Source organism: Verticillium dahliae, genomic scaffold (genome assembly GCF_000150675.1).
Source record: "Verticillium dahliae VdLs.17 supercont1.2 genomic scaffold, whole genome shotgun sequence".
In the NCBI taxonomy this organism is placed as follows: domain Eukaryota; kingdom Fungi; phylum Ascomycota; class Sordariomycetes; order Glomerellales; family Plectosphaerellaceae; genus Verticillium; species Verticillium dahliae.
Genome location: NW_009276916.1, coordinates 548,157 through 562,907, shown reverse-complemented (window position 1 = coordinate 562,907; position 14,751 = coordinate 548,157). Strand labels below are relative to the sequence as shown.

Sequence of the window (14,751 nt, the reverse complement as noted above, 5' to 3'; positions counted from 1 at the left end):
ATGCTCATCGGGCCCTTCAAGAAACAAATGGGTACCTTGCAGCTGGCATCTCGGCAGGGGCGTCCGCAATCTCACATCAGTCCGCCGGTGGCTGCATCCCTAAGGGCTTCAGTGAGATCATTCGCCGGCCCAGTCGGCGCCAAGGGGAGCCAAGTGCTTGAGTTTCGACTCGCCCGAAAGGGGGTCGTCCAACCAGTGCCAGCCGCTGCTGCTAGGCGTCTTGGGCTGGCTGGGCTCTCATCTCAAGCCAAATTGAGGTGCTGGCAATCGCCGTGATCCAATCTGTTTGTTGCCAAGCATCGTGCTGTTTTCAAAGGTCTAATCCTGAGGCTACCCCAAGGGCTGGGGGGGTTCAATGTGTATATGTACCATATAGGTGTGATCGACGGCGCCAGAACGTTGGCTGCTCTGGTTCCCCCGTCTGGGCATCTGCGTAGATCTTGGCTGCACTTCAGGTGAACCGCCACAGACGGAAGGGATAGTCAGGATCTCTGCTTTCCGGGTAACCGCCTTCCCAGGACAGCTCGTCGTGCCGGGAGTCCAGCCCACTTGATGTGCAGCTCGATCGTCACCCAGCCAGCCACCAGATCGGCCCCCTTTCTTCACGGCGCACCAAACCAACTGGCATGCTCGCTCTCGTGGAATTCCCGGCACAGGCGCACGTGCTGTTGCTGGGGTTCATCCTATCTCGCTGTCCAAGGTCTGAGGTACCCTCATCCCACATTCCACCGCCAACGGGTGGCTTCCCCCGCTCACTGTCAATCACCTGAACACGACGTGAAGAAAGCTTGTGGCGCACAGCGCTTCCTCGGGCTCGTGCTCGTGGGTCACAATCCTACAGTAACGCTGTTGCTCGACGAGCCGAAATGTTGGCCGTCGGGGCCCCTCGTTGCCAATTGGCAACGCCGCCTCCACCTCTGGTTACGTCGTTTGGTACCCGCCGATCTGCTGTCGAGGATGCCGACTCCAAAGGGGGTACCGAAGGGGGTATCGTCCGATAAACCCTCAATGGTTGTATGTGAAACCCAAGCAGATGTCGCCCCGGATCCCAAGTGCCGCAGTAGCCCCTCTTCAACGCCCCTGTGACTGTTCGTCGCCACGTGTTTGTGCTATGCACAAGAAGACGTGGAAATTGGGATGACGAGTCGCTGTCAGAGAACAGACAGACCTGTAAGACACAAGGCGCCGCCATTAGCCTGGAGGGCTGGAATGTTGTCATGATTCGTGGGCAGCTTTTAAACTATCTAAAGTCGTCTACCATTTCACAGCTCTCGTACAATCAGCGATCCGCCTTCGTCCTCTTGCCGCGACCCCTCGTCCGCGGCACCGCGGCCTCCGCCTCGTCATCATCCTCGCCTGACTCCTCCTGTTCCTCGTCTACCAACGAGGTCCGTGCCGCTGCCCGAGCCGTTCGCTTCCGTTTGCTCCCACTTGATGTCATCGAGGCATCCGTAGTTGGTGATGATTCCGAGACACCTGCGCCAGTGTTCCTCAGTTTGTTGACCGCTTCGGCCATGCGCTTACTTGGCTTTTGTTTTTGTCGTGGCGCGAACGACTCTTTGGCGCCAGTCCCGATGCTGCCTTCAAAATAGCGTGTGATGTTGCTCTGAGTGCCCTCCACGTCCCTCCGGTTCATGTCACGTATGACAGGCACCAGCACCTCGTCCGTACGCTCTTCGCTCCAGCCGATTGTGGCCATGAGGTACTGCCGCAGACCTTCCAAGTTTGGTACACCCCACTGGAATGTTTCGGGGCTGTCATCTACTTCAGGCTTCATGTAGGCTTCCCTCACCGCTGGGTTGGGGAATCCCACAGGCAAGAATAGCTTGGTCGCCTGGCTCTTGCGGAACTTGCGCCGGAATGCATTCGGCGCATCGACTTCTTTTGGCCGGCGCTGTCACTGCACATCCGCCCACCAATCGCAAAATGCAGCCAGGCCGCCCTCCGACTCTGGAAACTCGGAGAGAATCTCAACTGCCGTGACAGGGCCCACGCCTGGCAAGCCATCCGTGTAATCAGACCCAAGAAGCAGGGCAATTGACACTAGTTGCTCGCGTGACAGCGAAAGTTCCTTGTCAAGATCCGACGATAGGTAGCACTCAACAAGTTTGTTGCTGTTGAACATGTTCTTGTAAACGCGCGTGCCTCCAAAAAGGAATGTGTCGGAATCATCTGTCACGATACCGTCCACCAGCCCAAGGCGTACAAGCTCGGCACACTGAGCTTCAGCTTCCATTGGCGCCGTGATGTAGGGGATGCCGAAGAGCCGGAGCAGGGCCTGGCATTCGCCCACCATGACTTGCGTCACTTCGTCGGCGTCACGGCGATCTTTCTTCTGCTGCGTCCGTAGCGCCTTCAGCTCCCTCTCGTAAGCCTCGCGGTTTTCTTGCTCTGATTTGTGGTTGAGTTCGCTGGCGAACCGAGCGTGCTCATCTGCCTCTTGGGCGAGACTAGCGAAGAGCTCTTCGTCCTCAGGGTCGCTGTATTCATCGACATCGCTATCTCCGAAGGGATTGTACTCGTCTTCGGCATTCTCAGTCGCAGGCTGTGCGGTCTGCGCAAGTGCTTCTGAGAAATCTGCCTGATGGGCAACACCCGCTGTTTCAGGTTCTTTGTCAGCCGTTGAGTTGTCTGCGACGGGCACAACAGTCTCGGGAGTGTTTGAGAGCTCCCTGATGGTAATATCATGTTCATCTTCCTGCTCCGGGATTTCAATGTCCTCGAATTCAGGTTCAGGCGAAACAGATGACTTGCTCGAACTAGCGACTCCACCAAGAGTGATCGCAGGAACTGGTTCATTGGCTTCGTCAGCCAAAGGAGCTACGCTCGAGTTCTCTTCAGGTGCGGTTTGAGTCTCATTGACTTCGGCCTTCTCGGAGCTTTCTCGCGCCAATGAACTTTGTGTAGAAGGTATCTCTACTGGGGAGGCCATTTTCTTAGGTGCGGGAGCAACCTCCAGGACCTCTACGTCGCTCCCATCGTCAGAAGAAGCAATCTCGATCGTCTCGTTTTGGCGCTTGCGCTGGAACATCATCTCTTCTTCCGCTGCGGCCTCCCTGTCCTCTGCATTGATTTCTTGCTCGACTTCTTTGGCCTTCAACATAGTGTCACGAATGTCGGTGTTGTCCGTCATCCACGGGGGCAGTGGCTTAGGTGCGTTTGGATCAGGCTCTGGCTCGAAACCACCAGCCATGTCGTCTAGAAAACCCATCAGGGGTTCAGCACCGCCCGAATGTCGACTCGAAGGTCGTTCTGAAGTTGTTGGGTTGCTAGGACGTGATCTGCCGGGAAAGATGGAGCTAATATCAAGCTTTGGAAATGGCAAAGGTCCGCCAAATGGGTTCTTGATGTTGCCAGGCACCGGCTTTGGCTGAGTCTTCCTGTTCTTGCGCGAAGCTGCTAGGGCAGCTTGTAGATCATTATCGCTGTCGCTACTGCTGGCGTTGCTTTGCCGACGTTTAGGCACGGCAGCACTGGCTCTGTTGTTGACGATGTGGGCAACCATGCGGCCGCTCGAGCTGGCGATCGGCTTGTTCTGGGGGACTGCCTTCTGTTCCCACTGGGGAACCGCCAGCTCCACGTCCTCGAAAACGTCCTCGACTTCGTGGGTGTCAGAGTTCGCGACATGTTGGCTCCGGAGCGACAAAGCGATCGCCTGGTTAAGGTCGTCCTCTTCTTCGGGGTGAAGATCCTCCGATTGTTGCTCCTGGGGTTTCGTTGACGGCTTCAGTGCCTGGTCACCACCAACGAAGAGAGAATCTTCCTCATCCATGGTTTGACCCTCAGTTCCACGAGTTAATTTTGGCAGTCTGTTAAGACCCTGCACAGGAACGTCTTCAAACTCCTCCTCCTCTTCCATGTCCGGTTCTTCGTCTTTTTGCTGGTACTTGAACTCCAAAGCATCAATATCGATTGGTTTGTGAGCTTCGCCAATGTCCTTCTCTTTGCTGACGACACCAAGCGCCCAACCGCCTTCGACTCCATCGTTCTTCACGAGAATGTACTCGCGGTCTCTCTCACCCGCGATACGACCGCCTCCATTGATAGTCAGATCAAGGCCGGTCATGCCGACTTCCTTCATCAGCAACTGCGTCAAGTTATTCCTCTCCTTGACCCTCTCAATCTGAAAGCGGGAGAAATCCATCCGATTGGGGAACATCTCCTCGAGTTGTTCCTTGCTCAGGCCCATTCGCAGCCGACTTCTCAGACGGGCGGCGTTGAGAATGTTGTATCGATCCGGCGGCGGCAAGCTCTTGAAGAATTCGCCGTTAAAGTCGATCTTGCTGAAGTCGTAAAGATTGAGGTCCTCGCCATTGTTGAATTGTCTCGCGTATTCTTCCAGCTCCTCCACACTCATGATCCTGGGATCATCCGCCCTTGCCATGGAAGAGATGTTCCCATCCATCTTAGGGAGATGGTATTGGTCCTGCTTGCGAAACGTCCGCGTTTGCTGTCGCTCCTGCTGCGACATGCCAACCTCACCCACGTAGACGAGCTGATCCGCATTCGGCACAGCCTCCTCCTCGGCCATCTCGGCCTGCCTAGCTCGCTCGTCAACGCCCCTCTCCGACTCTCTCTTGCGCTTCTCGTCCTGTTCCTCGGCGATTCGCTGCATCTGCACGGCGAGCAGCTTGCCCGCCGTGCGGACAGCATCATCGCGGCGTCCCTCGCGACGGCGTTTGCGCCCTTGAATCGTCTGGCGCTTGAGGGCGGGAGCGCCACCGTCGAAGACGAAGACGGGCCGTATACCGAACCAGAGGAGCTTACAGATGCGGCGGAAGAAGCCTACGACGTGTGAATTGCGCAGAGCGTTGCCCTCCTTATCGCGCACGGCCTTGAGAAATTGGTATATCCAAATGGAGGCGTCGACAGCGAGACGCTTTCGATTGAGAGTGGCAAGATTGGTCGGGCGCGCACAGGGCTGGAGGACCGTCCAGAGGCCATTCACACCCATGACGGCGTCGGTCCCTGGTGAGGGAGGGATTCACAGGGTGTGGGCTTCCTAGGTGCGTGAAGTGACGGAAGAAGATTCCCCTCAGATGAATGATTGATGAAGCATTATGATATGTGCCCTCGAGCCGATTGCGGCCGTGACGGATGGGCAAAGCGATGCTAGGAGTTGCTGTGAAGGTTACAAAAAGGACATGCGTGAAGTCAAGATGCGTTTGGTGTCTCGACCTGGCGGACCTTGTAATTAATGATGACGCTGATGCCTGCCAGTATCTAATCAGTGGCCCCACACTCCGCCTCTTCTCCTACCCCACCTTGCCCACCCCCTCCACTGGGAACTCTGAGCTCTTGGTTGCTAGGTATCGTTACAGCGAACTGTATGCACTGAAGATCTTGGCACTCTGCACCGAGCAGAGCCTCAGCCTCCCAAGCCGGGGCAAACGTCTCCATGCTGGAAATCAGTCTTCCCAGCTAACATTCGCTCCCCTTGAAACACCTTTGCGCCATCGCCAGGGTCCCGTCATGGAGATGGACAAGGAGGCAGCGAGGGACTTCCTCTCCTCGCTCCTCAACAAGAACCTTCGAGTCGTCGCAACTGACGGGCGCATGTTCCTTGGCCAATTCAAGTGCACCGATCCGGTTTGTCCACTGGCCGATACTCCATGCTTTCAACTCGAGCTGACGGCGTTTCTCTGCAGGACCAGAATGTAGTCCTTGCTCATACCTACGAATACCGGCAGCCGACAGTCCAGCAACAAGGGGATGCAGCGCGAGCGGCGGGCGCGAACGCGGAGAGCGTGAAGATGGATATGACCTCGCGCTACTTGGGGCTTGTTGTGGTCCCTGGAGAACACATCGTCAAGATTGAAGTCGAGGAGTTTGCGAGCCAATTGAAGCACAGCAATCCTTATGCCGAAGCTGCGGTGGCATGATGTGGCAGTAGACGTAGGAGTTTGGGGCGATTTGAACCCTTGGAGCGCGCTTGGTGAAACGGAATCACGCTTAGAATCAAACGACGACACGAGCAGGTGGTACCAGAATATTTTTGCATAATGAAAATTCATAAACCTGAAAACTACCATACAAGTGACCCGGAGTGGGTGCAGCCAATCCCGTCGACCAAACACCAAAGAAATCAATGCCCAAGCATGTTCCTGACCGAAATGGCTCCTCATTACCACCACATTCCCGCATCGCAGTGTAGCCACAATGAAATTAGGCATCGTGACGTTTTTATTAGCTTGGCATCCTCTTTCATGCCGCAACTGCCTCCTGTTGGCGACCGCGGGTTTCGCCGTTAAGACCAGTGTCGCTCTCGAGTACAGAGTTACGGTGGTCATCCTCATCGAGCTCATCCTCGTCGGAGTAGTCGTCAATCTCCTTGTTGCGAGTCGCGGGCATCCATGACGAATCATCGTTGAGAGGAGCATCCTGTCCCGACAAGTCGTGCTCACGCGCCTTGATGTTATTGCGGCGGCGAGTCGACAGGGTGCGGGAGCGGGTAGACAGCTTGGAGGAGACAGCAGCGTTCGAGGTCACCCAGCTGGTGAGGGAGTCCTCGCAGTCCTGGATGATGGCCTTGCTGGCTTCGTATCCGTCATAGGCCTGGCGGGTCTCGCCGGGGGTGACGGGGGTATCGTCGATCAGCTCGAGAAGGTGCTTGCCGTACCCAGCAATAATGGCAACCTTCTCGCAGTGCTCGCGCAAGGCATCGAACTGGTAAGTGTAGGCGGCCTTGATCTTCTCACGAGTGATGTTGGACAGCTGAGCCTCTGCGACGAGCGACTCGGCCTCAGCACGAACAAGCTCCTGCTCGAGGACGACGATCTTCGGCGAGTTGGGCTCCTTGTACTTCAGCTGTGCAATCTGGTCCGTAATCTTTTGCTTGCCTGAGGAACAGTCAGCGGGGCGGTGCATAGGTCATACATGGCATCGAATACATACGGTCTCGGCTGGGCTGCACGGAGGCCTCGATGTTACGGATGCTCTTGATGGTAACGCGGTATTGGTCATAGCGGTCGACGTATTGGTCCTCAAGCTCGCCGATCTCGTACAGCAAAACTCCCAACTTGTCTGTGACGTCGGAAACATCTTCGTCGCCAGCCTCACCCCAAATGGAGAGTTGTTGCTACAGAAGGTCTAGGTCAGCAAACCGTGGATAGGGTGACGCGCAAGTGACGACATACAGCAACCTCCATACGCTCCTTGGCCACGGTCTCGAGACTGCGCATGACGTTCTTTTCCATCTTCACGAGCTGAGACAGCTTCTTGGCCAGGTCGGGGCCGAAGGCACCGGCAGACTTGTGGCGGATGGCATGGCCTACAGGACCAGGGTTAGCGTTGTGCATCCCCGAGCAAGCCGCTTCCGGAAAGGTTGCAGGAAATGGTAAAGCAGGAAATGGTAAAGCACTTCGGGCGACACTGCGCGATGAACTTACCAAAACCGCCGCGACCGAATAGGCGACCAGACTTGGTGGAGGACGTGGGAGGAGGAGGATTCTGCAAAAGCGTGGTGAGCTGATGATGTCTTCACTCTCGGCAGCATCGGTGGGTACAAACCTGAAGCTGAGAGGCGGTAGGCGCCCGCGTCTGGCGCATGGAGTAGGTGCGATGCATCTTGGCGGTGTGTTCGTGCTGATATCAATTACTGTTGGAGGGCGTCAGGCTTCAAAGCGCAAGAAGAGGCTTGTAGGAATAATTCAGTGCAGGCGGGGTGGGAAAGGGTTGAAGTTGGTCAATGTTAAGGTATGTCCGGGGGTGATGCGATCGTTTATATGCGAGTGACCCCAGACAGCTTGGCTTTGGGGGGGGAGGGGGGGAGGGTTGCCCGCTGTACGTAGGGGTCTGGTTGGGATTGCGACGGCGGAGTCGACCTCATTGACGACGTCATTCGTCGTTTTAGTGTGTTGTGGCTCCCCGGCTGGTGCCTGCGTCTGCGTTGCCGTGTACACGCCCTTGGCCCCTCCTCTGAGTACAGTTTAAGACGCCCTGGGGCGAAAACCTTGTGCAGTTTGCGCCTCGAGTGACTTGCCCAAAGCCTGAGACAGATGTATCCCTTGCTACCGCGCCCACCCGCACCCGGTCCCCGGAGCCACCGCTGTGATCAACAACTGGGATCAGGTTCGAGCCAAAGCTGGGTCATTTCCATTCTCTGAGACCAGCCGCCCAATGCGGCTGCCCAGAGAATGATGATCGCATGCGATTTCAAGGCGCTGGCGTGTTTCTAGCACCTGAGGGACAGGGGCAGTGCCACATTGGGACGAAATCTGACCCCCCCCGTTGCTGGGCCAAACTGCCTCCTCATCCTGCTGATGCATGAGCTGCCGCCATCGCCAAAGCAGGAAGTTGGCCTCGTCTGATGTTAGCATGGCATGTTCCAACCCTTTGCGCATCTGCTGGCTGCCGGTCGATGAAGGGTTCACACATTGGAGGATCTGCAGCCCAGACCATGGGAAGCAGACGAGCCGAAGCGGAGATTGCAAAGACAAGCCTTCCTTAGCAGAGAATGGGAAAGCCTTCCGTACTACCCTCGCAGGCCTCGTTGGTTTACTGACCGAGGCGAGGCACCCTTTCCATTCATCATTCTGATAAAATCCGCTGGTAGATATCGCGCCGCATTGCCAACCACGTCTCAAAATCCTTCGCCCTCTTGTCCAACAACTTGTTTCCCAATACCGGCAAAGCTTTCTGAACTCGGTCGGGCACGCTACAGAACCGTGGCCAAGCGTCACGAACCCACGACCCACAACCTACAACCTCGGCGGAATGGCCAAACCCTGAGAGTGCAGCGAACAGACAGAGTGATGGGTGATGGGTGTGCGTGTCTAACAAGAGCGTGTTTCCCATATCATTCACCTGGGGCGTCAAAGAAGCTTTCTGTGGGAACACTCGGTATCGCTGGAAAAAGGAAAAGCCCAGAATTGCTTGATTAATCGGTCTTTGATTCCAGCTGAGGCAGTGTAAAATCTTTGGTGCCCTACTCTAAGCAGCTGATGTCCTGACTGCGTTTCGTTTGGCACTGGAGTAAACCCGTTGATGCGGTCCGAGTATCCGAGCCTGAGAGCTCCTTAAGACGAGGGCCACGCCCAGGCGTGATCATGTCTCTGAGCAAATGGAGCGCATCCTTGACAGTCCCAGATATGATGACTTGTTACCACTGCGTTGCGGCGGTTGACTCGGACAGGGGCTTGCAACGTGGAGAATCGTCTGGGGTTATCACAGTGAGCGTGGTTGTCCGCCCGGCCGTTGAGGGATCGTCAACAGTGGACAGTCTCAGAATCGACGCGATAAACAGCTCAAGAGGGGATCGAAGACAGTGCCAGGGCACCCGCACAAGGACGTCATCGACACATGCCTGATCCACGGGGGATTAACTAGCGCTCGGCGCTAGAGAGATGCCGGCCTGCGCCGTGGACTAAGAGGCCGTGTAATTTGCCATGGCCATTGGGTAGCCTGAAGTGGCATGGTGTGTAATTGAAATCGTTCTCTTAACTTGATCTCACCATTACGAGTTTGACGTGGTGGCCAATGGAGCTGGGAGCGAAGCTACAACCACGAGACTGCCACCAGATAGAGAGACAATCACGGAGCCTTGGCCGCGCAATTCACCAGAGCAAGCCCAGCGATGCACACGAGGAACACGGCGCTTCGAAGCATGTGCCTTTTTGAAGCCAGATATAGACACGATTCAAGGGTTTGGATCGGCTCTGAGCCTAGGAAAATAGGTGTATCCGGCAGTGAGCGTGCAAATTTTCCTCCATTTGCCTACCAAGCTCAGAGGTGTACGGCCGACAAGAGAAGTGCTCTCTCGATCAAATGGCCCGTCCGATGCAACACAGCTGTCAGTTCAGCGCCTTACTTCGATGCGGTGTCTGAATCCAGATGAACGGCAGGCAGGCGAAAGAAGACGAGTCATTGACGCTACACTTCTAAGACGCCCGAAGACGGACGAAGGTGTTCTCGAAGACGGACTTCCTATATGTCCTTGAACTCTCAAATTCGCGGCTCACTCATGAAGAAGCGGCAGGGGTTCAAGCCTCATGCTGTAGTACAGGGATGAACCGAAGGCATATCGCGACGAAAGAAGGCACAGACAGACCCGCTAGTCTTAGGACGAAAGTTTTCGCACAGCCCTGGCTGGACGAAGTTTTCGGTCAAGGAAGACCAAACATGTCATAAGACATGAGTGCTGTTAGATCCCTTAAGGCATGGAATAATCATCGGCGGCCGAGGACCTCCCTAGGTGGTAGGTACCTACCTACCTACCAGGTACTACCTACCTACCAGGTACTACCTACCTACCAGGTAAGGTAAGGTACCTACTCAAGGCAAGGTGCCTGACATGGCCAGCACCCGGCTGGCAGGTCGATACCCTTGGAAAGTAGGCGGACTTGATTGGCTGTGCGCCCCCATATTGATCCACATTCGAAATTCTGGTCCACCGAACGTGCCTGACTTGGCTTGGTGGTAGCGACGCGCTCCTGTGATTGTCATCCTTCAGCAACATCTCCAGAACCTCATCTTCAACGCGCCTCGCTGGCTGTTCGTAAACCTTCGCCACCGTCGCCGCCATCCATCTCCTTTACTGGCGTCAGGCTTCGCACGCAAGAGATCTTTCATCGCCACATTCTTGGCAAGCCGTCATCGTCAGCCATCATGAAGGGGCCCTCACAAGCAGATTCGCAATGTCAATGAAGAATGGGTCGCCGCGCCGTGAATTCGGCTCTTCCAGAGCGAATATTCACAAGAATCCTGAAATCCACAGGCTTATCGACTTGACCATGGATTCTACTAGTGAGGGTGGTTACTCCGAGTCTGACGAACCTGTCTTCGCCGTGAAAGATTTTCTGGGCCCCCAAAGACACCGTCGCGTGATCATGCCGCCAGGGAACGAGGTCAATGGCGCGAAAGGGCACCAGGCTATTGTCATCGACTCATCGCCGCCTCATGTCTCTCATGTCAACGGTTCAGCGCCGGAACGCAGCGAGAGCCGCCTCGAGTCTGAGCCTTACGAAAGTCGGAGTACTCCCAGATACGAAGGACGCCATGGGTCTAACGATCGTTGGCAACTGCACCCACCAAACACATACAGTCACTCTTTCACAGATTTCCGTCAAGCCTCTGACAAGGGACATCGCCGCGCCGACGTGAGGGATATGCTCCTTATCGACAAGCAAGGCCTTGTGTCATCTCACCTGAATATGAACCACGAGAGGCACGGCAGCGCGTCCCCTCACATGAGCACTCTGGCACAGCAGCACGTCCACACAGTCTCATTTCCCTCTCCTGAAGGAAGCAACGCTAGCTTGTCAATATCCCATACCCAATCAATGAATCCCACGTCAGCCTCCCAGGCACACAAGGCACCTCCCTTTTCACGCCATTCTTCGCACCACATGCCGGCAAGCTCACACCGGGAAGGCTTATCGGTCGGCGAGAAACAAACGCCAGGATCATTCGGAATGACCACCCCCTCATTCGACCGTCAGTTCCACAACGGAGGAGGTGCTTCCATACAGCATACGCCCACTGAGGTTGGATGGACTACTGGCAAGATCGCACGAGCTCTTGAGGAGCGAACCCAGGATTTAGAAAGATTCAACCAAGATCTCGTTGCATTTACTATCAAATCGGTCGAGCCAACGGAGAAACGCGTCCTGAAAGGCACTGACTGGTTCAGTTGCGTCAAACACGACCCCGTTCCGGTCGAAGTTGGTAACAACGACATGATTAAGATCAAGGTCAAGGTGAGCAGATATTAACCTGGCGTTTGGGATGCATAGCTCTCTAAAGCCTTGAAAACTAATGTTTATACAGCATCACGGACGCTCTAAGAAGGAACAACGCACTTTCCATTTCATGCCCATTTGCATCAAGACAGAGAGACTACGTGTCCCGAAGTATCGTTTTCATCACAAAGAAATCGCGAGAAACGTCCTGACACCAAACACTATGCTCAAGTTCGTCCCCCACATCCGCGACTTGGAAGCCAACGAGGAACGTAACTACAACCTCTGGCTTAAGGAGCTGGAGCGTATGGATGCCAGCTGCGGTTTCCAGCCCATGGGAACCCGGGAGCAGAGGGTCATACGTACAGCAAAGAAGGAGCGGACGGCCATGTTGGCACTTTACCTTGACTACTGGTTGGGAAAGCTAGCCATACCCGACTGTACGAGAACGACTCTGATCCGGCATATGGCCAGTAACCAATCCGACATGGCTATCACTCCGCTGCAGAAATCAAGCTTGTACGGCCTCCACCGAGACAACGGACCAGCAGACACGCCACAAGCCGCCCTGTCAGCCAAGATGTTTACCGAGGCATTCAATCAAGTTTTCCATGATGGTGTCGCACCTGAAAGAGCCGTCAGCCTTCGGGATATACTCTTGTTGGACAAAAGCGTTGACGACATCGTGGAGTCAAAGAAGACTGCGAAAACCGCTACACAGGATGATGCGAAATCACCAGAGGCCTTTCTAGAGACATACGCCATCATGGGGTGTTTGATTTGCTACAGCAATTCCTGCGAGCATGGCGACTACGGCGAGAACAACGAGAAAAGGAACTTCTCGCTCGACTGCAACGGCCAGTTGGAACAGCTCCTGACGAAGAGTCGAGACGCCCACGAAAAGAATGACGCGGATCAGACCATTATCGAGCCATGTAGCCGCGAATGTTTCATCCTCCACGGAGACGGAAGCAGTTTGGGCCAAGCAATGGCTGCACGAGAAACGCGACCCTGGTCGGCGTCCAATGAAGCGCTGCTAAAGTCTTTGTTCTCATCGATCGAATGCAGTGGCAGAGTGCGATCTAAACCACAATGTATGGCTGCCGAGATTCTCAACCGCGCTTGTTGGGACGTCCACCGACAATTGAAAAAGCTCGATATCCAGCTCCCCGAAGATACGAGACCTGAACTGCCACGAGTAAAAAATCTTGCCTGGTATGACCGACACAAGAAGGTCCTCCTAGGGGACTGGCAGGAACACACTGATACCCACGACCACAGGTTACGATACGTCAACGATCCCTGTCATCATGACGGCCCCTGCACTGCGGCCAACGGCTGCAAGTGTGTGATTTTCAATGTGTTATGCGAGCGCTTCTGCCGATGTACCGCAGAATGTTGCGCGTACAAATTTACTGGGTGTGCTTGTGCGGGGAGTGGGAAGACATGCCAGCAGAGGAACTGCATCTGCGTCCAACTCAACCGTGAGTGCGATCCTCAGCTTTGTGGTACGTGCGGTGTGATCGAACGCGCGCATCCGGACAATCGCGACAACGAGAGTATCATGGAGACTGGCTGTCAGAATTGCGCGCTACAGCGTGGCCATTGCAAAGCAGTCACGCCTGGCAAAAGCCAACTCGATGGCTGCGGGTATGGTCTGTTCACGCTGGAGGACATTGCACAACATGAATTCGTTATCGAGTACACTGGCGAGCTCATCATGCACGACGAGGGCGTTCGAAGAGAAGCACGACGTGGTGAAGTCTTTGATGAAGGCTCATTTACTTCTTACGTCTTTAGTCTGTTGGACTCGGAAGGTATCTGGGTCGATGCTGCTATATATGGCAATCACAGCCGCTACATCAATCATGAACAGGATACCTACAATGTCGAACCGAAGATCCTGTACGTCAACGGCGAATATCGCATTCGCTTTTCGGCGACGAGGAACATCCAGGCTGGCGAGGAGCTGTTTTTCAACTACGGCAACAATTTCCCAAACCTGACTAAGAAGATGATCAAAGACAAGACGGCCGAAGAGGACGGTCCAGTGACCTCTGAAAGCTTGAGTGTGGAGCCATTGCCAGCTAAGAAGACCCGTGTCCAAGGAGGTTCAACACGAGGTCGGGGCCGGGGTGGTACCCGAGGAAGAGGGCGAGGCCGGGGGGTCGGTCGCGGGCGCGGTGGAGGACGCGGACAGGCTACCAAGTCCGAGCCGAAGCCTGTCAAGAGGGGACGGCTTAGCGCACGCAAGGAAGCACCCCAGATGCCAGAAGAGGGCATGCAAGCTGCCAGTGATTTGGCAATACCTACTGAAGGTCGCAAACGCAAGCGAGACCTCATTGAAGATTCTGAGGAAGAAGAAGAAGAAGAAGAAGACTACGAGCCAACGACAGTGGATGAGGAATCCGATAACAAAACGGACACGCAAGTGGCAGAAGCTGAGAAGGGTAAACAGACCCGGGGCGACACGCGACGACGTAGCCGACGACGACTCGAAAGCCCGGTTCAGGATGACGACGAGGAAACCACTGAGATGAACACCCCAACTCGCGGCAGAGCCCGACAACGACAATCGGCGTCAACGTCTGCAGGCTGGCTAGTAAATGACAGTTTCAACAAACAAGTTACTCCGTTGCACAAGCGGCGAGGACGACACCCGAATAAGGCTACTGAGGATGTCAAGTCTAACGGCGATTCCGCAAAAGCCGATGACTCGCCCTCCCAGGCCAAAGGAAGGAAATCAAAATCTGCTTTGAAGGCTAATACTCCACGCCGCGGGCGCGATGAAGCGGATGATTGCATCGATGATAACGACATGGACAACAATGATCACGACGAGGCGCAAGCTACGCCAACACCTGTCTTGCGAACTCGCCGCAGCCGTCGGTTTGTGGCTTCTGACTCAGACGATGAAGCGATGCCATTCCCTGGGGACACTTATGTGGATGAGGATAGCATCGGGTCGCGGCTGAGTGGCGGTCGCAGCGATTCTCGTTCTCGCAGGGAGAGGAAGATGCCAGCTAGGTATCGTGATCGCGAAATACCTTGAGGATTTCCTGCCATGCACCTG

General features: G+C 55.2%; 4 protein-coding genes across 4 annotated transcripts; 2 read left to right on the top strand and 2 right to left on the bottom strand.

The window, feature by feature from the left end:
• Positions 1-1,279: 1,279 nt before the first annotated feature.
• VDAG_00986 (DNA-repair protein rad13) lies at positions 1,280-4,954 on the bottom strand (the record flags this gene model as incomplete). Its single annotated transcript, XM_009649872.1, has 3 exons — positions 1,280-1,377; positions 1,432-1,849; positions 1,907-4,954. The coding sequence occupies 3 exons, from the start codon at positions 4,952-4,954 to the stop codon at positions 1,280-1,282; spliced, it is 3,564 nt and encodes a 1,187-aa protein (XP_009648167.1).
• A 363-nt stretch (positions 4,955-5,317) lies between these two features.
• VDAG_00985 (LSM domain-containing protein) lies at positions 5,318-6,615 on the top strand. The gene is made up of 2 exons (XM_009649871.1): positions 5,318-5,589; positions 5,649-6,615. Exons 1-2 carry the CDS (start codon positions 5,473-5,475, stop codon positions 5,880-5,882), a joined length of 351 nt encoding a protein of 116 aa, XP_009648166.1. The 5' UTR covers positions 5,318-5,472; the 3' UTR covers positions 5,883-6,615.
• Positions 5,998-7,566, bottom strand: VDAG_00984 (sphingolipid long chain base-responsive protein LSP1; the record flags this gene model as incomplete). The annotated part of the gene is made up of 5 exons (XM_009649870.1): positions 5,998-6,839; positions 6,895-7,078; positions 7,137-7,270; positions 7,389-7,449; positions 7,510-7,566. 5 exons carry the CDS (start codon positions 7,564-7,566, stop codon positions 6,205-6,207), a joined length of 1,071 nt encoding a protein of 356 aa, XP_009648165.1. The 3' UTR covers positions 5,998-6,204.
• A 3,068-nt stretch (positions 7,567-10,634) lies between these two features.
• On the top strand, positions 10,635-14,730 carry VDAG_00983 (SET domain-containing protein; the record flags this gene model as incomplete). Its single annotated transcript, XM_009649869.1, has 2 exons — positions 10,635-11,696; positions 11,767-14,730. 2 exons carry the CDS (start codon positions 10,635-10,637, stop codon positions 14,728-14,730), a joined length of 4,026 nt encoding a protein of 1,341 aa, XP_009648164.1.
• Between the last annotated feature and the right edge of the window lie 21 nt (positions 14,731-14,751).

What these genes read in the sequence shown, in the direction of transcription:
- VDAG_00985 (XM_009649871.1), top strand. Translation starts at nt 5,473, where the DNA reads ATGGAGATGGACAAGGAGGCAGCGAGGGACTTCCTCTCCTCGCTCCTC. An exon ending in AATTCAAGTGCACCGATCCG is followed by an intron (nt 5,590 to 5,648) that starts GTTTGTCCACTG and finishes GTTTCTCTGCAG; the next exon opens with GACCAGAATGTAGTCCTTGC.